Raw genomic sequence first — 23,304 nt, 5'->3', positions numbered from 1 at the left:
ACATTTCACTTCTCAACAGGAGTATTCAGTATTTAGAAGTAAGACTCAGTTTATCTCCAGCTCCTGCTTATCTGTAATCCCAGCATTTGAGAAGTGAATGCAGGAAAATCTCTAGCCCGAGCTTGTCTTGGCTCTATATGTAGTTTGAAGCCACCATAGGACTGTGTTGGGAAATGTAGAGAAAGGAGAACGGCAACAATAATAACTTGCTAAGGACTTGGTATTGGTGTAGAAGAGCAAAGTGTATGCTTAGTTGCTTGAGGTCCTAGGTTTGATGTCTGGTACTGGGGGAAAAGAATCCCACAATATTCCAGTCTGTCTTTTTTTTATGTTGAACATTTAAAATTTTTACTGCTTTTTAAAATTGTGTGTTCCCATGTGTGCATGTGTCCATGTGTGCGAGCCACGGTATGTGTATAGAGATCAGAAGCCAACCTTCAGAGTCAGTTCTCTCCGTCATATATGTCCTAGGGATTGATTGAACGCATGTTGTCAGGTGTCTTAATTTACTGAGCCATCTGCCTGTCCTGCAGAGCTATCTCTAGTTTGATAGCTCAGTCATTATATTTCTCATCTTAAAAATTGCTGGTTATTGGGCTAGAGAGATGACTCAGCAGTTAAGAGCACTTGCTGCTCTTCTAGAGGATTCCGGTTCAATTTCTAACACCCACATGTCTTCTGACATCTGGGACTCCAGACCCAGGGGATTGGGCGACCTCTTCTGGCTTCATTGAGCACTGCATGCACATGGTAGCCAGATATGGATGGATGTAGGCAAAACGTTCACATTAAAGCAGTGATTCTAATTCTAATTCTAATTCTAATGATTCTAAAAGGTACTAATTATTAGAGGTGAATTGTATGTGTAGGTATATCTGAATATATACATATTATATATTATCATATTATAAATCATAAAAATAGGAATACTTTTCAAGAAGCACTATGAACAATTCATTAGGTTCTTTTGGAATTTTCAGGTTTTGAAATTATTTGACATGATAATAGATGTTAGGGGATTATGAAAGCAATAAGCAGTTTAAGAATATGTATTTGAAAATGAATGATTGCTTATAAATTTTTGTTAGCGTTTATTTTCCTCTTTTTCTAAGGAACAATACACAAGTTTTTCTGTAAACGAGTAAATTTATTTAGCATATGTGTATTTTTATTACTTTTACTTGGGAAGATAAATTTGTCTAGAATAAATTTCTTATACTCTCCATCTGGATGTGAGATTTTAGTTTTTGTCTTTTTTCTTTAAAAAATCATGCACTTTAAGAATGGTGTTTAACAAGCCCATTTCTTTTCTTTTTAGCCGTTGGAATTGCTTTGGCACTCATTAGATGAATGGTTAGTTTTAATAGCCACAGAGTTAATGAAAAACAAAAAGGACTCAACGGATATCACTTCTATTTTACTGAAACAAAAAGGCCAGGATCAGGGTGCCACTTCTATTTCACCATTTGACCCTTCGGGACCTGGGAGCTGTGAACACCTGTCCACAGGCACAGGGGAGTCTACGCCAGATGTGCTTGCAGGGAGTCCGGAAGCTGGTGCAGACTGTCAGGATGTTGTTGCTATGACAGCCAACCGACTAAGTGCTGTCATCCAAGCTTTTTACATGTGCTGTTCTTGTCAGATGCCTCCAGGGTAAGAAAGTTTGACTTAATATATTTTTCCATTGCTAGATGAAGAAAAGCTGTAATAATTTTGTAATTTCAGTAAAAACAAATACAATTTGTTGGATTTTTATAAAGCTCTAGTCTCATTTTAGGAATCTTATTGCACTAATATAAAACTAGTGAAAACATTTAAATTTTGTGAAAGTATATGCATATATTTGTGAATTTGTGAATGCTACTTTATAAAGGGCTGCAGAAAAGTTTACAATTTCCTGAAGTCCTTTGTTTATGTCATTTGTTAATAACAAGTTGCCTGAGGTTACTTCATTGTACTAGGTAACCTCAGTTGATAAGGAAGACATGTATCTAAGCTCTTCTTTTGGTCTAGGAGCCAGTCCCACATCACGTACTTATTGGATTTGGATATTATCTCAATACCTTTGTGTGTGCATTCTGATTGCTTTCCCCTTTCCCCCCCAGAATGACTTCTCCTCGATTCATTGAATTTGTCTGCAAACACGATGAAGTGTTAAAATGCTTTGTGAATAGGTAAGGCTTTCTGGTATTTTTTACACTGTCTTGCAAGCCTTTTCTCTATGCCTTTTTCTCTATTTATATATACTCATTTAAACAGAAAAAAATTAATTTTGTTGCTATTCAAAGTGTGGTCACTAACAAAATTATAGTGGGTAGAGGCAAATATTTTTTTTCTTCTACTTGAGCATTGTATATCTGAATTTGTATTTCATTCAGTGCTAATTATTGTTCTTTTTATGCTTCTTTTAGAAATCCCAAAATTATATTTGATCATTTTCACTTTCTTCTTGAGTGTCCTGAGTTGATGTCAAGATTCATGCATATCATAAAAGCACAGGTACAGACATTCTTTATCTTGTTGATATAGTGAAATAAAATATTTTTTATAAAATAAATTATTTGTAATTTTAAAATTATGGGTTTTTTGTTTGCTTTTTTTTTTTTTTTTTTTTTTAGAAAGGCTCCTCTGTGTAACAGTGTAACAGTCCTGTCTGTCCAGGAACTCACTTTGTAGATCAGGTTGGCCTTGAATTCATAGACACCTGCCTGCCTCTGCCTCCGGAGTGCTGGGATTAAAGGCTTGTGCCACCACTGCCCAGCTAAAATTCTGTTATTTTTAAAAAAATGTTGTTTCATTATTTTGTACATATGGGTATTTTGCCTTCCTGTATGTCTGTTTCATGTGATGTCTGGTCCTGTGGAGGCCAGAAGAGGGTATTAGACTCTCTAAACTGGATTTATGGACTGCCCTGTGGGTGCTGGGAATTGAACCTTGGTCCTCTTAACCTCTGAACAAATTAATTTTCAGATTTTGAATTTTGTTTAGTAGTTTTCCTTTAAGCTCACTGCCCGAAGATGACATTCCATGCTAGTTTAGTATGAGGGATGAATCTTCTTCTTCCAGAAATCTGTGTTGAGTGCCTACTGTGTACAAAGGCATGTACAGGGACAACAGAACACATTACCATATTTCTTAATTAATTAGCTTTGTGAGGCCTTTGAGGACAGGCTTTTATTCCCAAATACATTTAGGAAATAACACCCGTGCCCTTTAGGAATTTATAAAACACTCCAGGTGTATGTTAAAGCACTGTTAAACACTTTTGTAAAAGTAATGATTCAGTGTGACTGAATTTGACAACCTTTTTCCTTCTGGGGTTGTACCTATGTATTTCACTTGTCTGTGTTTTGTGGATGTATGAGGGGAAGCTTGGTTTGCTCATTTTAGTCGTGTGATTTTGGCCACATTTCTTAACATCCTTGAGCCTTAATTTTTTTTTTTTTTTAATTAAAAACTTTTTGAGACAGGTTCTCAGGTAGCTCCGCTTATCCTCACTATATAGCTGAGCACAACCTTGAACTTCTGATCCTCCCGCCTCCCCCTCCTAAGTGCTCAATTATAGGCATGTTTTACCATACCTGATTTATGTGATGTTGGGATTAAACCAGGTTGTACAGGCTAAAAGTAAGCACCGTGCCACTTAAGCTGTATTCCCATCCCGTGGAATCTTGATTTTGCTATCTATAAAATATGGAGATCATTACACACATTTGCTAGGAACAATAAAGTCTGAAGCTGGTATATATTCTTGTTATATGGTTGTAATTTTGTAGATAGAAATTCTTTTGTTCTCAACGGAGATTTAAAAAAGAAACACATTTTAGTGAGTCTTTTTGCCTGTGTGTGCACACCACATGAGTACAGTGCACCTGGAAGCCAGAAGAGGCAGCAGAGTCTCTGGAACTGGAGTTACAGACAGTTGGCCGCCATGTGGCTGACCTAACTGAGGTCTTCTAGAGGAAGAGGGGGTGGTGATCTTAATCACTAAGCTATCTCTTCAGACTTTCAGAGAGGACTGTAAGTAAATCCAACATGCAAAATAATAGATGAATCTATAAGTTTGTAGCTATATTACTAGATTGTTTTAAGATAGGAGTTTTTTAAATGACTCTGGAAAACTTGAAAAATGTGTGAAATTATTGTTATTTTTCCTATTGTTGCAAGAAAATACCCTGACAGGAAGTAACTTAAGAAAGGAAGTGTTAGGGTTGCCATTGCTGTGATAAGACGCCATGACCAAGGCAAGCTGGGAAGGAAAGGTTCATTTGGCTTACACTGTCGCATTGCGGTTCATCCCTGAGGGAAGTGAGGACGGGAACTCAAACAGCAGGGACCTGGAGGCAGCCGCTGATGCAGAGGCCATGGAGGGTGCTGCTTATGACTTTCTTCTCCTGTCTTCCTGGGAGCCTTTTTTTATAGAACTGAGGATTACTAGCCCAGGGATGGCACCACCCACAATGGGCTGAGCCTTCCCCACCAATTGACAAAATGTCCTACAGATCTGCCTACAACCCAGTCTTATTGGGGCATTTTCTCAGCTAAGGCTCCCTCTTCTGAAGTGACTGTACTATGTGTCAAGTTTATTAAAAAACAAATATGAAAAAATTTCAAGTATACTTCACATTTCACTGTTTATTAATAGTAGTTATATATACAAATGTTCATATAGTAATATATATTATATACATATATAAAATTAGTGTATGTGATTCAGTCAAATATTTTGCTCAAAACATTATAGTTTAGCTTGAAACCCAGTATTTAGTGTAACTGAAGTGAAGAGATTTGGTGGTGTCTTGCAGCCTGCTGGAAGAGTGTCCTCCTTTGGTATTGATGATACTGAACATGTTTAACCCTTTCCACTCTGGGCTCTGTGCTCCCGCACTGCCTGGAGCTCTCCTTTGACTTCTCAGGTTGTATGCAGAACTTGCCACGTAGGTCCTCAGTCTTGCTCTGGTCACGACGCCCTCCTTATTGCCCTGTACTCTCTAGTGAGACCCTCATCTCTCTGCATTGCAGCTTGGTTCATGACTGGTCAATCAGAGAACAGTTAGGTGTTTATTTCCAAGCCCCTGGTAATTGTATCTCACAGCAATTTTAAATTCAGGATAAATAGCACCTTACTTTTCACCAGTGCCTTCTAGGAGTGTAGCATTAAGGTGTGGGCGCAAAAGCTTACCCCAGCATGTGTCTGTCAGTGAGTTCTATCTCTAGATTCTCTCACTTCCCCCTGCTACAGAGGAATGTTGTCTTTCACACTGACTTTGTTATTCCTCTTTCCTATTGCAACCAGGACCCTATCACCACTTCCTGTGCACTCTTCCTTTAGACTGTACTCGCTTTGTACCTTATTTGCCCTGGGTTCACTGACCAAGTGACCACACAAGTGGTAATCTGGAACAGGTAGTTCCTTGTTCTTGGCCTCTTCCCAAGAACTGACAGTAAGAACCTGCACATATTTGCAGAAGTGGCAAGACACCTTTGTTAGAGGGAAGTGATAGTCCAGATTGTAGATGGATGTACTGTTGAGATTGACTGTGGACCTCATGAGTTGAGAGTACTTTACAGTCTCATTTGTTGTTAGTGTCTTCCTCTTATGGAGTTTGGTTGCTAAGGGAGCATGGGCAGTTCTTACCTGTTTTGATTAATAATTCAGAAATATAGTCATTTTTTCTGTTTCACCTGTCTTCCCATAATGTATCTGATTTCAATCATATACTTGACCAGTTATACATAGGCATAAGATGGTAAATAGGAGATTCTCCTGAAAACTTTACTTGAGGAAACAATTACTGCTCATGAGCCTAAAACCAGTTCAGGCCAGACTTACTGTATTTTGTACCGGATACATTAGGAGTGCACCTGAATCAAGTCTATACTGGAGTGCATATAGCCCAATACAGGTGGGGATTTTGAGTTGATTCTGAGGTTTCTTGGTGCATTGTTTGGAAAGAGGTGTGTGTGCATACTATATGCAGATGAAGAACTCAGCTGTCAAGAGCAGTTTTAGTAAGGGTATGTATGCATAGGCAGAACGAAATAGGGTTCCAGACTGAAGCTTCTCCTACACTTGATTGTCCAGTCCCTGTATCTTACTTACATGGATCTCACTACTGTTAATTATGAGTATAGTTCACTTTCACAGTCATCCCTCCTTCAACATGTTAGGATGCAGCTCCAGTGATGCCAGTACCTTTGCTGCATCTCCAAAGGGATCCAGTTTCACCTTCTGTGCTTTTCTCTTTGTCTCCCTTAAATTGATGTACCTGTTTTCCTATGTTCTGAGCAAGTTTAAGTCATAGTTCAAACTGTGATCCTGCGAAACTGCTGGCCTCATCCTTTGCATACTTTCTCAACCTTTAGTAACTTTGTTTGGCACTGTTGAGAACTTGATATTGTGTATATATTATTTTCTGTGTTACCTTCTTTTTAACTATATCAAGTAGTTCTCATCTGAAATTAAAATTTTACCACTCTTACATACTCAACCTGCAGTATTTGCATATACTAGATCTTTAATATTAATTTCTGACAAATCATAAAAGTTAGAGATTATTTGAGTTTACTTTCCCTGGCAGATGAGTAAATATAGTAAAACTTTCAAGAGTTCTTAATTTTCTGCTTTTAGGTAAGAGAAGGCTGCAAGAGACTAAAATTGTATCTATTGCCTAGATTCCTAAGGAAAAAATAAGAATGAGCTAGGCATAAAAGATGAGTCTTAAAAAAATATTTTACTTGCTGGGTGGTGGTGCACGCCTTTAATCCTAACACTTGGGAGGCAGGGGCAGGCAGATCTCTGTGAGTTTGAGGCCAGCCTGGTCTACAGAGCGAGTTACAGGACAGGCTCCAAAACAATACAGAGAAACCTTGTCTCAAAAAAACAAAAAGAAAAAAAATGTAATTATGTGTATGTGTGTATTTCTGTGTTGTTATGTGCATGTGAGTGTAGGTGCCTGTTGAAGCCAAAAGAGAATCCCCAAGGCTGGAGTGACAGGCATTTGTGAGCCATCTGGTAGGGTTCTAGGATATAACTCGGGTCCTCTACAGGAACTGGATGTCCTTAACTACTGGGCTGTTTCTCAAGCTCAGAAGTTTAGTATTTGAAAAATTAAATGAAAGAGTCAGTATAATTTTATGGGTATGAAAATGTATTCATATAAGCATTATTTGGCTTTAAAGAAATTTAGAGTATGTTGCATATATGATGTTGAGTCCTTTGATTTAATTTATCAGTTTTTGTTGAAAACATAGAAATTAAATAATTAGGTAAGATAATTAAGATCACTTCTTTGTGAATGTTTATTGAAAAGTTTGAACATTAATGATTACATTTTCTCCCCTGATCTGGTAATTAGGTGGTTTAAATACTGTTAACATATTTTTAATGTTATTTTTTGGGGTAGCCATTTAAAGATCGCTGTGAATGGTTCTATGAACATTTACACTCAGGACAGCCAGATTCAGACATGGTACACAGGCCAGTGAATGAAAACGATATTCTCCTGGTTCACAGAGGTATGTTTGACAAAAACTGATAGATGGATATGCCATAAAGTGTCATTATTGTAAGTTTTCATATGTTAAAATTAACCAATGCTACATATTTAGATTCTATTTTTAGGAGTAGCTGTGAAATTGTGTCAAAAGCAAATTGTGCAAAACTAAAGCAGGGGATTGCTGTCCGATTTCATGGAGAGGAAGGCATGGTGGGTACATAAGATATCATAACACACTTACAAAGTTTAATATTTACCTGATAAATGAAGTCATTGAATATCATTTAAATTTTGGAATTATTTAAGAGAAAATGATTAAGTGCAATCTATTTCTGTTGTTGCTAAATTTTATTTTCTTGAATTCAGGGTCAAGGTGTTGTTCGTGAGTGGTTTGATATTCTGTCCAATGAGATAGTCAATCCTGATTATGCACTATTTACCCAGTCAGCAGATGGTAAGTCGTGTAGTCTAGACCTTTCTATGACTGCCATATTCATCAGGCTATGTCAGAGAGTTTTGTCTTTGATCCCTTAGCAGCTCTGTTGTCTTGGTGGATGTTGCCATGTCATAGAAGAGGAAACTGAAGTTCTGAGTTTCCTCCTCACATAGCCTTCTTCTGAACAGTTTCTAAATGCTTGTCTCAAGGCCCTGACAACTTCTTTAGAATTTAGCTTTAAAATTTGTTCAATTCAAGAGTTGTGTGTTAACTTTATTGCTACATTTAGATAACATTTTCTTTTATAAAATGGTGGTAGATGGACTTTAAAGAAGTCTTTATTTGAAAACAAAATTTGCTAATCCTATTTGTATTTCCAAGTTGTAAAGTCTGTTGATGATGAAAATCAGTCTAGTATTTGTGATGTTACATCTTAATTCATTTCTTCATACTGGCTTTATTTTTAGTCCTTTTAAGAGATTCAAGTCAGGTAACTCAAAAGCATGTACTGGAGAGATGGCTCATCCATTAAGTCTAGGCTCACAACTAAAAATAAAAAGCATGTACTTAGCCACATAAGATGAACCAGTATTCCTGGAAATGGTTCTTACAACCTATATAAAGGTATATTTGATGCTGTGAACTGAACACTAGTTTGAGAGGTATGTCTGAGAACTAACTTAATGAAGAGATATTTGAAGTGAAGATGGGATTTCAGTTTTCAAATGCTTTGTATGGTTGCTTATTTTTCCTGGAAATATTCCCCGTATATGCTCCTGTGGCGGAAGAGAATATCTTATTATTTATAACTTTTGACTGTTTCACCAAAGTGGCAGCAAGTGCCTGTTTAATGAGAAGCGTTCAGGGAAGTGCCAGAAGGGCCACAGGGAGGGCAGAAGGCATCTGTTGAACGGTGCCGCTAGCACACCTGGGGTAATGGAAATCACTTAGGGATGTGGAACTGCTGGCCTCAACTCTGTAACCTCTGATTGTTTGCTGTGAGGTCAGTGTGGTGTTCGTGGTTTTTATGATGAGTTTAATAAAACAAGTTGAATTATATGGGCTTGTTTTTTAAGCTAGAGTCAGCGTACTGGAGACTTCTTTTCTGTGCAGTATCTTACTCTGAGTCAGTTAAGTTGACATGTGGTGTCATTAGATCTACTTCCTAAATGATGTGATCGACAGTAGAGTGTGTGTAATCACACAGACTAAGGGTTTGATTGGTTCGTTTTGTAATTCATATAAGTCTTCTCTTGCGGGTCATAGTAGTAGTAACATAAAGGTAAGGTAGAATATTCCTTGTTATTACGTGTGGTTGTCATGAAGGAATGACATTTGGGATTTAAGAATTCTTGATGTGGGGATTGTTTAGTTAGATCTAATATCTATAGTATAGTAAAAAAAAACAAAAACAAAAACAAAAAAAAAACTTATTTTTCTTACCAAATTAAGATAGACACACAATGTAGTTCAGTTGTTAAGAGTTTGGCCTCTGCAATGATAGTAGATGTGAATCCTGTCTCAGTCACTTTTCCTCCTGGGTCAGGAACTAAACCTTTCTGAACCTCAGACTCCTCACCTAATTAATCATGATGATGATCTGTATTTAGAATAAGAATTTAGTTAGGTGATACAAGAAAACAAAGAGTGTGAAATAAATATTAGATGTTCTTACTTTTATTTTTGAGATTTTTTTTTTGTGTAATAGGATTTCTATCTGAAAAATATTCACTATTTCTTGAAAAATATTTCAATAAACCCATTTGTTTGAAAAAATAACCAGTTTTAAAATTTTCTTTTTAGATTTTTGGTTTTTTGGAGACAGGGTTTATCCCTGGCTGTCCTAGAACTTGCTCTGTAGACCAGGCTGGCCTCAAACTCAAGAGATCGACCTGCCTCTGCCCCCTGAGGTCAAAGGGTTTGGTCAAAGGCATGCACCTGGAGCTGGAGTTCCAGGCAGCTGTGAGCTACCAGATGTGGGTGCTGGGAACTGAACTCTATTCCTCTGGAACAACAGATGTGCTCCTTACCATTGAGCATCTCTCCAGCCCAGTTAAACAGTTTTTGCTACATAAACTAAGAACCTGATAGGCTCATAGATACATTTAAATGTAAAGTGTAACACAAACTTTTATTGTTTCAAGTAGTTCAAGTAAAAATTCCTTTTCTGAAAATTTTTGCTTATGTAATATTCTTTTAATTTTCTTTTATCTATTCTTTTTAAGAACCTAGTTTTCTCGGAAACTTGTTAGTGAAGGAATGAGTAGGAGGTAGGAGAAGAAAGTAGAGTCACCAAAATCTTTGCTGGTACATCTATAATCCAAGGCATTGTTACTTAACCAGGAAAAAAAATGATTATTTTCAGCATATTTTGTAGAATTATGGTTATGCTTATCTTTGAAGTCTTTGTGACTGTTGTCACATCTTGCCTTGGGATAGGAAATTACTGTGAGAGGCAGTTCAGAGTGAATGATATGTTTCACATGCCTATTAATTCATTCAAGCACAAGCTTCCAAATTTGTTACTTCACACCTATAGACAGGTCACAGCAGTTTAGTCCAGTGTTGCATGGGCAAATCAAAGATCTGTAAAAACACCAAGTGAATTGTTGTCAAAATAAGTATTTGAAGTGATTAGACATTTTATTTTCTGGTACCTACCCACTTTTCTTTGCTGCTATTTCATTAGTTTTATGAGTTAGTCTTCGTTTTTTTTAGTCTTGTATTCCAGAATAGTAGTGTAAAGCTTGAACTCATTGTATATTCTACTAGATGAATGAGTCAATTTGTAATCCATGTTAATGACCAGAAAAAAGTATTGAAGAAGCGATAAAGTCAAGATGTGGCCTTAGATCTTGCCATTGTAGTAGTAGTTGTTGTAAAATTTCAAATTCACCATGGAAGACATTTGAAAGTAGATCATGTGCTGGCATTAAGTACATTTGCTGTGCTGTTCAGCTGTCTTTCCATCAGCCCAAGGGGAGCCCCTGTACCTTTGATTCAGTCCTTCTAGTCTCAGGTAACCCTAAGTTTTTATGACTGTTCTAAATTTATCTGTCCCATATAGTTCACAGAAATGAATCACACTGTTACGCAGTTTTTAGTAGTAATCACACCCTTGCTGTTTTTTACTTTGACTTCATTAGTAGTTGTCTAGACTTGATTATTTGTCTTGTGAAAGAATTAGATGAATTTTAGGTGTAGTAGATGTTCATCATTAGTAGGCATTAATAAGCATCACATTCAGTGTTTAAGTTTGTTACAAAGAATGGCTGTTTCCATCGTAATGTATATCTTAACATGCAAAATCTAGAGAGTACTGGGCATGTATAGATGAATGAAATAATATCTGCCCAAGTTTATGGCTGAATAGCTACTGCCACAGTACATACAAAAATGTGTGTGATCTTTTACTGTATTTTACCAGGATCTCTTTGATATAAGTCAGAAATATTTTATAACTTCCTCTCTGTACACAGATTATCCTGAGAAGTGTGAATTAATGGTTATCTTTTATACTCCAATTCTATTGTTTGTTTATACATTCCACAAAGAACTGCATAATGTAACTATGGCCTTTGAGTTAGGTGTGGATAAATTTACCTGCTTTGGATTGTTCTCTCTGTGCATGTGGATCATACTACTTTGTATTTATTTCAATAGGAACAACTTTTCAGCCCAATAGCAACTCCTATGTCAACCCTGATCACTTGAACTATTTCCGGTTTGCTGGACAGATCTTGGGATTAGCTTTGAATCACAGGCAATTGGTCAATATTTACTTCACACGATCATTCTACAAGCACATTCTTGGTATGGGCTTATTCCTTCCGTAGACATTTGCATTGCTTTTCTTACAGCTTTTAGAGACAACTGAAAAGCATTGCTGTTTGTATTGAAATAATTGCTGTTTTGATTAGAGACCATATGTATTTCTTAAGATATCTGGGAGCTAGTGGGAGAGAAAAATGTCCTTTTAAGAAGGAGCACCTTTAGACTTTTCCCACTTCCATTTGAGTGTGCATGTTTGTACAAAGCATCCATTTTTATGTGAGTGTACCTGAAGTAATTGTCAGTTCTGAAGCTTATAAGAGGTTCCTAAATAGCTGTTCCAAAGAAAGACTGCATTGTGTCAATGAAGAAGGAACAGCAGCTCATTTAAATGGACTTCTAAATTTAGAGATTTCATCCATTTAAAACATGCTCAAATTTGATTATATTTTGCTGTTTTTCAGAGCATCTGTAGAGGGCAGCATTTTACCACTAAATACGTAAAGGAAAGTCAGAAACATGTATTCTAACTGTTGGTTTTGCAATTTTTTAGGTATTCCTGTAAATTACCAAGATGTAGCATCTATTGATCCAGAATATGCCAAAAATTTGCAATGGATTTTAGATAATGACATTAGTGACCTGGGTCTAGAGCTGACTTTCTCTGTTGAGACTGATGTGTTCGGTGCAATGGAAGAAGTGCCTTTGAAGCCTGGGGGTGGAAGTACTCTTGTGACACAAAATAACAAAGTGAGTATCACCTTTTACCTCAGGCATCCTTACCATGGCCCCAGTTGCCACGTTCTCTAAATTATTCCAGCATTTCCTAGAAAATGTACTTTGTCATTGCTAGTAGATGAAAGTACTTAAAAGTTAACCAAACTATATCACATTGAAGACTCAAGTCTAGTACTGTGTTGAGATGGTTGCAAGGCAGTCTAGAACACTAGTTGATTGTGGAAGTTAGGCTGCTGCATTCTAAAAAATTTGATTGGAAATATGAAGTAAATGATGGTAATATGTGCAGTAATCACTATTATTAGTGTTAAAAGTTAGGTATTAAAGCATTTTTATTAGAATGTATGTGTATGATGGATGTGTGTGTGTGAACAAGCATGTCTCCAGTGCAGATAGATGCATGTGAAGCCAGGTGTTGACAGGACAATGGGTTGTTATACTAACAGTTGCTTCTACCTTTGTGTGTGTGTGGGGGGGGGCTGTTTAAACAGTATTTACTGACACTTACTGCAACTGTGGACTTTGGGGTGACAATTGTTTTAGAAACTTACACTTTGGGGACACTGGCATGGATGCAGCTGTATATAAAGGAGTTCTCCACAGAAGTGGGTGTGATCTGAGAAGAGACTTGTTACTATGTGACACATGTCTATATAATGCTTTCTAGAGTCCATTGTCAAGGAGAAAGGGAGTGTGGGTTAATGTGTGAAGTGGATGCTAAGCTCTGTGGAGCACATTGACTTCCTCATATATTTTCAGACACCCGAGGGCAGGCCTGCAGCAACACAAGGAAGATCTTTAAAGAGCAAGGGATGGCCGAGAGGATACCCACTTTTATTCTGTCTGTGTGTCTGAGTAGTTGGTTGACACCGTTTTATTGTTGCGTGTACTTTTTGCAACAGTATCTCTCAGGGAATCTGACACTCATCATTTTGCCTACACTGTCTGGCCAGTGAGTCACCTGTGGCTATCCGCACAGGTTGGGGTTACAGATCCACACCTCCTTTCTTGGCTTTCACTTGGATTCCAGGGGTCTCAACTCAGGTTCCTAAGCTTATGTAGCAAACACTTTTCTCACTGAACTGTCTTTTCTGCACCAGATTATAGTGTTTTGGCACAGAAAAGAAATCTCAGTGTTTAAACTTTGTCTGTGCTTTCATGTTCCAGTAAGTACTACCTCTCTCTCTATATATGTGTGGGTGTGTGTACATATATATATATATATATATATATATATATATATATATATACACTATATATATATAAAACTTAATTGATTTTATTATTACATGTCATCTATATAACATTTGTTTTCAATTTCAATTTGACTTAGAAAATCGATGACATTTAATATAATACAATTTTATATTGCTGTATATATCTGTCTTAGCGTTTTTTTTTTAAGATTTTATTTATTATGTATACAACATTGTGCTTCCATGTATATCTGTACATCAGAAGAGGGCACCAGATCTCATAACGGATGGTTGTGAGCCACCATGTGGTTGCTGGGAATTAAACTCAGGACCTCTGGAAGAGCAGTTGGCGCTCCTAACCTCTGAGCCATCTCTCCAGCCCCCTGTCTTAGCATTTCAATTGCTGCGATGAAACATCATGACCAAAAGCAAGTTAGGGAGGAAAGGGTTATTAGGTTTATATTTCCATATTGCTGTTCATCACTGAAGTAAATCAGGACAGGAACCTTGAAGGCAGCAGCTGATGCAGAGGCCATGGAGGGGAGCTGCTTACTGGCTTGTTACCCATGGCTTGCTCAGCCTGCCTTTTTAATAGAACCCAGGACCAGGTACTGGGCTGGATCCTCCCCAACTAATTGAGAAAATGCCTTGCAGCTGGATCTGATGGAGGCACTTCCTCAGCTGAGGCTCCTTCCTCTGATGACTCTAGCTTGTGTCAATTTGACACACAAAACCAGCAGGACAGTATCTATTGAAATTTTGTAGACTTTAGATTTAGTAAAATGTGGAATATTTTTAGAAGGCCCAAAGACATAGGCACATCTTTTAAAAGTATGCTTGTTCTTTGAGAGTTTCATGCCTTCCACTCTTCCTACAAGATCCATTTCCACCTCCATTCCCTCCATCAATCCTTCCTTTTTTTTTTTTTAATAACCCACTAAAATAAATTTCTACCATCTAATTCCTCCTTTACTTCAGGGTGTGGGGCCACCTGGTGGTGTCGGGGCCACCTGTCAGGAGCTGTATCCTTAAAGAAAACGATTGTCCCCTTCCCCAGCCTCAGAAGCCATCAGCTTGCAGAAGCTCCTTGGGTAGTGTCATGGTTCAAACCCCTTCCCATCTGTACTAGACACCACTGCTGTGAATTCATGAGGGCAGTGGGCCTGTCGTGCTTAGAAGGAAGGTTTGATGTGATTATCCTGGACCTCTTGCTCTCGTGATCTTTCTGCTTCCTAGTGATCCGAGCCCTGGGGAGGGGTGTGATATAGATGTCCCGTTTATGGCTGAGCCCTCCACTTACACTTACTGTCTGCACTTTGAGCAGTTGTGACTTCCTGTGTTAACCTGCAGCCACTGAACCAAAAAAACTTAGCTGATGAGGAGTAAGAACTGCACTAATCTGTGGCTAAAGAGTGATACAAAATTTGAGGGCAGTTTGATCTGTGTCCATTTAGCAAAATGGTAGTAATAGGTTCATTCCTGGGGCCTCTTAGCTCCCCAAACATGAGTTCTTTGGCAGAGTTAGTACTAGGCTGTACTGGGGAGTGGGCCTTAACTGCAGTCAGGAGGTGGTTGGTTTCCCCGATGATATCTATGCTGTTATTGTACCGGTTAGCAGAGCTTCTCATGTTGCTCTAGCTCACAGGGTTCAGAGCTGAGAAAGACTATTGATGACTCTTACACCCCAGGAGCACCTTCCAGTTCTGTGAAAGCTAGCCAGCAAGGAGGAAGCTTCCTGGTCACTACCTATTTGATTTCTCCATGCGCAATGGTCAGTGTTTGTGGTGTTGTCAGCAATAGGGACTTAAATCAGGAGCAATTGCAGTTACCTGTACTGAAAACAGGTCTCAATGGTATGTTGGACTACAGCTAGAGGGGAACTATCCCATTTCTTGCATTGAGCTTTTATTTGTCAATCATGATCACATTTTAAAACTCATTGACTTTGATATTCTGTCCTATTGAATTGGGATTATGATAGAGAATTTTATGAACATTTTTGTTAAGTGAAACAATGCAAAAATTAGTTGTTTTGGATAGTAGTTTATAAAATATGTTCTTAGTTTTACATAATTATAAATTGAATTGAATGTGAATTGTAAATGTGAATTGAAAACTTCAGACTTTATATTTTATACTCACACAAAAAAGTCAAGTTCAGGAATTAGAAATAAAATTGGGAACTGAAGTTTCAGTCATTCATACTTAGGGATATTTACAGATATTTATACACAAGGACATGGAAGCCTAAAGCCACGGACATGGGTAACTCCGTCAGTACTGAGCAAGACAAAAGCTTTTTAGTAGTGTTTGTATCCATGACTCAGCACAGCTAGCTCTGGAGTAGAGTGAATGTTGAGGCCATGGCTTATCACTCAGGATTTGGAGCCCGAGGTTCCAAGTTCAGGACTGAAGCAGGTCTCAATCCTCCTTCACTCTTTGATGATGCAAGTGGTGACTGTATGGCATACCAGGAGGATACCCAGTCCCAGGAGGCTGCTTTCCTTGTGTCGGGTTATACATGGTTGCCAAATGAGTTGTGGGGGAGTCGTGAGGTGTGGGCTGTGCTAATTCTGCAGCCTCAGGGTTATGGAGAGTTCCTGGTCTGCAGTTGTATATAACATACTGGCTTAATGCCTTAAAAACAGTGAGATAAGTGCCAGGACAGCAGAAGGAAAGGGATCCTACTGCTGAGGCAAAAACCAAAGAGCAACCTGGGGAGGACAGGGTCATCTGACTTTCATCACAGGCGGTCATGAAGGAAAATCAAAGCAGGACACTGGCGGCAGCAGCCGATGCAGAGAGCATGGAGTTCTGTGCACTGGCTTGCCCCCAGGGCTTGCTCAGCCTGCTTTCTTGTATAACCCAGGAGCACCTGTCCAGGAGTGGCTTCCCTCTCAGTGGCTGGGGCCTCCCCCTCAATTGTTAATCAAGAAAATACTCCACAGCTTGCCTGTCTGATGGACAGATTCTCAGTAGCTCCCGCTTCCCAGATGATCCGGCTGTGTCATCATCACCACAGGCTTTCTCCATTCCTGGGGGTGAGAAGGATGTGTAGCATTTGCACCATAGGTTATAACTCAACAAAGTCTGACTTAGAAGCACTTTTTAATAAAAGGCATAAGTGATCCAACATCTGATAGAGTTTATGTACACATACAATAATTCTGTGCCAACACATTTTTTATTACTTGCTGAATTTTAAGTGATCTTGCTTCCTATGAGGAAAATGTGATTTAAGATAAGATGCATTGTAATTGTAATGTTTAGGAAATTGAAGCAGGAGGATTCTAAGTTTAAGACAATCCTAGGCTACATAATGAGACCCATTTTAAAAGAAAAAAAGAAAGTAAAATTTGAAAAATAGAGTAAGTCTTTTTGTTTGTTTGTTTTGGGTTTTGGTTTTTTAAGACAGGGTTTCTCTGTGTAGCCCCGGCTGTCCTGGAACATGCTCTGTACACCAGGCTGGCCTCAAACTCTGAGATCTACCTGCCTCTGCCTCTGAACTGCTGGTATTAAAGGTGTGAGCCCTGTTTTAATTCAGAATTGAACTGGCTATGGTAAAATTACCCAGGTTCAAGGGATGCACAAATGTATTTGATAGATGTATGCATTTGTTTTATGACACACTATTGAACATAAGGTAGCAGCTCCGCATTTGGGGAATGGCCATAGGCTGAGTGGAATGGGATGCTGTTAGCACCAAGGTAGAGTCAGGATTATTTATGGCCTTAAAGACTAGGAAGTATATTTGGATTTTATTTTCAACTCCCAGGAAGTCAGTAAGGAGAAGAGCAATATGACTCAAGTATGTCATCTATATATCTTCAATCTACTCTGGCTGTGGTGTGGAGAAGCAGCAGTTGAGAGGTGCAGATGGGAACAGGGATGACTGACATGTACAATAAACTGATGGTGTGCTAGAGTGGAGTTCTACATAGCTAGTTGGCAAGTGCCTACGCATGGTATGCAAGAAGCCATGGGGATAGTTGCAAAGATTTGGGCCTGATGGCTTGGTGAGTGTATTTATTGGTTTGCTGAGGTTGGGAATTGGCGCCAAGTTAGTTCTAACCCTGTGTCGCTTACATGAGAAAGAGCTGTATCAGTACTAGCTTAATTATATGAAATTTAAAATGTAATAATCACAAAACCTTTTTTTTTTTTTTAATAGGCGGAGTATGTCCAGCTTGTTACTGAACTTCGAATGACAAGAGCTATTCAGCCTCAGATCAATGCTTTTTTACAAGGTTTTCATATGTTCATCCCACCTTCCCTCATACAACTGTTTGACGAGTATGAGTTGGTAAGGAAGAATGTGTTCTTTCTTGTTGCACTGGAGCACAGCTCCACTTAATGTAATTCAGAGACACTTTGAGGATTGGCGATGTAATCTATTGGTAGAGCAGTTGCCTAAAATATCTAAGGAAGGGTTTCATTCCCAGAGCCATAGAAAATAAAAGCAGAAGTAATTTTGGACTACTGAATGGGATTTACTTAATGAGGCATTATTGTTTAGAATTTATTCTTAGAAATTTGTAAGCAGATATGTGGTTTTACTTCTCTTAAGCTGAATAACCATATTAACAGTTGTTTAATGTGAAATGTGGTGAGGTAGGGTAAAGAGAAAAACACGTTTTTAATGTCTTTGGTGTGGGAAATGTGGAAGGCCTGTCTGTCTAGAAGCTGCGTATCCCACATTGCTTCTGAAATTCTTTCTGACTTGGTCTCATGGAGGGGAAGGATGCTATTCCTAGCCCCTTGCTTAAAGAATTAAGAGGGGCTTTTCTTGTTGTATTTGTGTGTCTTCTATATTTTCTTATTTTAGTGTGTGTGTGTTTACCATTACCATGTATATAATTTTATAATTCTTTATTTCCATCCTTTATGTGGCCTTTGTTCAAATCCCCAACGAATGTTTTGTTCTTCAGTTTTCCTGCTTTTTACTGTGACCTAATAGAATTTATACTTTTATATTACTTATGTCTGATTTTTGTCTGTTTCCTTTTTGTTGTTGTTAATAAATTACTTTCAAACTCTTTGAGTTGTTTAAACCCTTAGACACAGTATTTTAGTGAGTATAGCTGCTATAGCAGTACTTCTCTTACTACTGGGTTGAGTGTCTGACAGAGGAGCTTAAGGGGGTAAGGGTATAATTGGTTCATGGTTTGAAGTGTGTGTGTGTGTGTGTGTGTGTGTGTGTGTGTGTTTCATTATGGTGGGGAAAGCAAGATCAGGGCTGCTCCTGGCTATGGTTACATGGGGCATTAAGGATGCTTGTTCACATCTTGGCAGTTAGACCAGGAAGGAAAAACCCAGAGACAGATTGGACTGCAAGTAGGAGTCTTACAGTGGAGCAACTGGGCAAGGATTGGTGTTAGGTCTTTAAAGCATGGGGGAGTTCTGCAGAGAAGCCATCTAGGCCTGGACATTTTTTTTTAACTTGGAAAATACTTTTAATTATTTCTTCAATCTTGTTGCTTGCTATATATCTGTTAAACTCTTTATCTCATCTTGTTTTAACTTTGGTAAGTCATATGTGTCTAGAAACTTCTGTTTCTTCTAGTTTATCCAATTTATTGTAACACACTTTTAAGGTATGTCTATGATTTTCCAGATTATATTGTTAACTTTTATAATGCCTTCCTTTTCATCTCTGATTTTATGAGCTTTAATCTTCTCGTAGTTTTGTCTATATTTTCAATGAATCAATTCTGTTTCATTGATTCTTTGTATTTTTAAAGTTTCTATTTCAGTAATTTCTGCCATGATTTGATACCTGTTACTTTTTATTATTTTTAACTTTAAAAATTATGTATATGTTTGTCTGTCTGTCTGTCTGTCTGTCTGTCTGCTTGCTATGGCATGCATGTGAGTACATGTAGAGGTAAAAGGACAGCTTGCAGTAGTTGGTTCTTTCCATTGGCCACTTGGGCTTCTGGGATTTAATCAGGTCATGAGGTCTGGTGGCACCTTCTGGCTGTCTCTCCAAATTCCTGTTTGAAATGTATGTGTTTATAGCTGTGAACTTCTCTCTTAGGGCTGCTTTCATTGCATCCTGTAGGTCTTGCTGTACTGTGTGTTCATTTTCTTTGAATTCTAAGACGTTTTTTTCTATCTTGCTTTCTTTAATTATTCATTCACTCTTTAGTAGTGCACTGTTCAATCTCCCTGAGTTTGTATGGTTTCCCTTGCACTTTTTTTTTTTTTTTTTTTTCTGTTGTGGTCAGATAGAATACAAGAAGTTAATTTAGTTTTGAGACTTGATCTTAGAGAAAGTTCAGTGGATTCTGGGGAGAATGTGTGTGGTCAGTCAGTATCTGTACGCCTGCTCTATGATGTAATGCAATTCCAGTGTTTGTCGTGTGCTTCTGCTTCATTGATAGCAGTGTGCTAAGTACCCAGCCCCAAGGGCAGTTTCTCTTCTTCCCTTCTGCTGTTGCTGTTTCCCTGAGTAGCTTTGTCCCTGGCTATTTAGAGTGTCCTTGCTTCTCTACTACCTTCCCCACACCCCAGTTTTCCCCAGCGTAATTTCTTGAGACTTTGGCCAAGTGTACCTGAATGTTGCCTGCTTTGTTGGGTTTGGCAGGTTTACCTATTTTAAAAATAAGTGAAAAAACAAACAAACAGAAAATACCTCAGCTTTATTTTGTGAGAATGATCTATACAGTTGCACATAATTATAACTCACTTAATAGTATTTTATTATGTCACTTTCCTTTTGTCTTTTACACTCTTGAACATCAACAGAGTCTTTACAGTTCATGACTATTTTAACTAGTTGTGCCATAAATATTGTAGTTTCTCTTTATGAGAGTATGTGTATTGTTCTGTGTGCATGGATTTCTTAGCATAGAACAGGGCCATGCTGCACCAAGAAAGGAAACTTTACAATTTTTGTATACCTATTTAAGGATTCAGGTTTGATTCTAGAGTTTTAGTGAAGAGAAAGCATATGGCAGCTTCAGTATCCCATCATCAGTCGCCATGGGTAGAGAGCCCAAGTAAAGTGATGAATTAGATTGAAAAATAACGACAGAGGTTATCCCTAGGACACATTGTGCTACATCTATGATACAAGCCTATCAAAACCCTAAGTCATAGGAATTCCAGGCTATCCAATATCTGTGATTCATGTTCCATTATTGTAGCCTTTATACTATGTAGATCACACCTAGTTCTAATGGTTGTTTTTATGTGCATCTATGAATATTCACACACATTTGTAGTTGTTATTTGTGTTTGGAGACAGGGTTTCATGTAGCCCAGGCTGGCCTCAAACATGCTGTTTAGCTGAGGGTGACTTTGAACCTCTGAATCATCCTGCCTCCACCTCCGAAGAGCTAGGATTACAGGTGTGGACCACTTTGTTGTATCTTAAATATTCATTTCTTCTATTGTATGAAAAGTAAATTATTGCTTAGGTGTGGTGGTGCATGCCTTCTAATGCCAGCATTCAGGGGGCAGAGGCAAGCAGATCTCTGAGTTCAAGGCTAGGTAGGGCTACACGGTAAAACCCTGCCTCACCCCCTCCCCCCGCCCCCGAGCCCCCAAGCCTCAAAGTTTGAAATCTCAAGTTAAAACAAAAATGAAATAAATTAATTGGAATTTAATGGTATTTTTACTATATATACTTTTTATTGTGAATTTCCCTTTTGTTATGTCATCCTAACCTTTTCCTTAGTTATCAGGAATTAAAAAATCATTAAATGTCACTGCTCTAGAGGTGGTGGGACCTGGAAGAATGCAGCCCATAAACAAGGTGGATAAAGTCTCATGCAATAACCAACTTTATTCCGAGCATCAGACAATTTATACTCTTGAGTGTTAAGAAAAATCACATGAATAAAGTGTATAATCAGAAGTCACACGTGGTGTGCATGTCACACATGGTGGACAAGTCACACGTGGTGGGCAAGCCACATGCAACAAAAATCTTTTCCATAGATTTGTGGTTTTGAAGAAACCGAGGTCGCAAGACTCTTGTCTTGGTTTCTTGGCGTTTTCTCAGAAGCATTCAGAAATGTCCATATATAGCTCCTTTCTTGGACTGTGTTCTGATAATAAATAAACCAGTGTTTAAACACTGTGAGAAAAACAAAACAAAAAGCCTCATGCTGCTGCCTTTAATATTGCATAGAGACAAGAGGCCAGCTGATTCTGTGAGTTCCAGGCCTGCACAGTGAGACTCTTGTCTCAAAAAAAAAAAAGATTTAATTTTCTTTTCTGAAATTATAACAAATGTGATATTCATAAAATAGTTCCTATTTTTAAGAGTGCAGTTGCAATAATTATTTCATAATTTTATTCATAATTATTATGAAAGAATAATGATATTAAAGCTTATCTTTAGTCTGAAAGGGATGATGATTAAACTCATGAATTGTAAGAAGCATGTAAAATTCATCCCCTTGCTCTTTTGCAGGTCTGTGTCAGCCTACCAGGGAGCAGAGTTTTCTCAGGTGGTTTAAGTAAAGAAGTCTTAACAAAGGGACTATTATAGCAGTATTTTTAAGGAATAAAGAAGATCTGGTGATAGTAGGAAGCTTTTGTTGTGACTACTGTTGAAAGAGACAGCTAGAAGAATTGTAGAGAAGGGCCACGTGTGATAGTGAATTGCCAAAGAGAGGCTCTATGGTACTCGTTACAGTTTAAGAGACAGGATTGCTACAGAACAGTAGGGCTAAAGCAAGAAGGGAACAAAGGTCTCCTTACCCGTGGGGCCTACCTCTTCCCTGAAGTTAGTAAGAAAGTGAGTTAGTCTTCAGAGAATGTATCAGGAACTAACGGGTACACACCAACAGTTCTAAATCCTGTGGTCTTGGGATGATCTCTTCTTGGGATGATCTCTTGCACAAGAGCCTTTGTTTAAGAGGGCTCTTACCCCAGTGGTTAGTTGCTGCATTTGAAATTAAATTAGAAGTCAGAAGTGCTCTATTAATTGTTAACATAAATAACATTTAGAAATGAAAAATATTCCAAGTAAAGTGACCCCGTTTTTGTAAATTTGTGAAGCCAAATTAAATAAACCATTAGATTCTCATATCTGCTTCTGTTATGATCAAGTTGTACTTTGTTATTTGGTTGAAGTATGTGAAGAAAATCCAGTTTCATATAGAAAGCATGGAAAAGCAAGACTTATTGGCCTACTGAGTACATTTTGGAACCCCTCAAGGTTCCCAGACTGCCTTGAGTTAATTCTGCTGGAGCATATGCTGCCCTAGCCACTGAAAGTCATGACTTTGAAGTCATTCCCTCATCTCATGGTATGGATTCCAATTGTGAAACCTGACTGATTCAGATATACAGGTGGTCCCTTGATTCCCTTCCCCTTTGGAACACTTGTTGATGGCTATTTGGGCTTTCTTGATTTAACTTTAGTTATATGATATAGAATTATGTGTTTGGTAATCTTGGAAGAAAGCCAATCAGATACTTAGAAGAACTGAGGGTGTTGCTTTGTGGTTGTGTGCTTGCCTAGTATGTACAAGGCCCCTAGTATCCATGCCTAGCACTGCAAACAAAGTCACTAGAAAATACTGATTTTATTACCGTGGAGAAAAATGACTTCAAAAGATCTGAATTACTCCAAAACAGAGAATTCATATGAGGCTGAATCATTTTTTAATAAAGAAAAAAATGATTATTTATTGATGAACTTTCCATT

General features: G+C 38.1%; 1 protein-coding gene across 5 annotated transcripts in view; it reads left to right on the top strand.

Moving 5' to 3' along the window:
- Nucleotides 1-23,304, top strand: part of Hace1 (HECT domain and ankyrin repeat containing E3 ubiquitin protein ligase 1) — a 101,296-nt gene that overhangs the window by 62,979 nt on the left and 15,013 nt on the right. For all 5 annotated transcript variants that reach the window (XM_027402931.2, XM_035440316.1, XM_035440317.1 and 2 more), the window contains 9 exons: nucleotides 1,319-1,653; nucleotides 2,106-2,174; nucleotides 2,412-2,499; nucleotides 7,407-7,518; nucleotides 7,612-7,709; nucleotides 7,866-7,953; nucleotides 11,599-11,748; nucleotides 12,260-12,456; nucleotides 17,812-17,943. In XM_027402931.2, coding sequence (XP_027258732.1) covers nucleotides 1,319-1,653; nucleotides 2,106-2,174; nucleotides 2,412-2,499; nucleotides 7,407-7,518; nucleotides 7,612-7,709; nucleotides 7,866-7,953; nucleotides 11,599-11,748; nucleotides 12,260-12,456; nucleotides 17,812-17,943 — 1,269 coding nt within the window. The remainder of the gene's footprint in view (nucleotides 1-1,318; nucleotides 1,654-2,105; nucleotides 2,175-2,411; nucleotides 2,500-7,406; nucleotides 7,519-7,611; nucleotides 7,710-7,865; nucleotides 7,954-11,598; nucleotides 11,749-12,259; nucleotides 12,457-17,811; nucleotides 17,944-23,304) is intronic.

Source organism: Cricetulus griseus, chromosome 2, assembly GCF_003668045.3.
Source record: "Cricetulus griseus strain 17A/GY chromosome 2, alternate assembly CriGri-PICRH-1.0, whole genome shotgun sequence".
NCBI classification, from domain to species: domain Eukaryota; kingdom Metazoa; phylum Chordata; class Mammalia; order Rodentia; family Cricetidae; genus Cricetulus; species Cricetulus griseus.
Note: the sequence above shows the minus strand (reverse complement) of the source record. Positions and strands in the feature narration are given on the sequence as shown.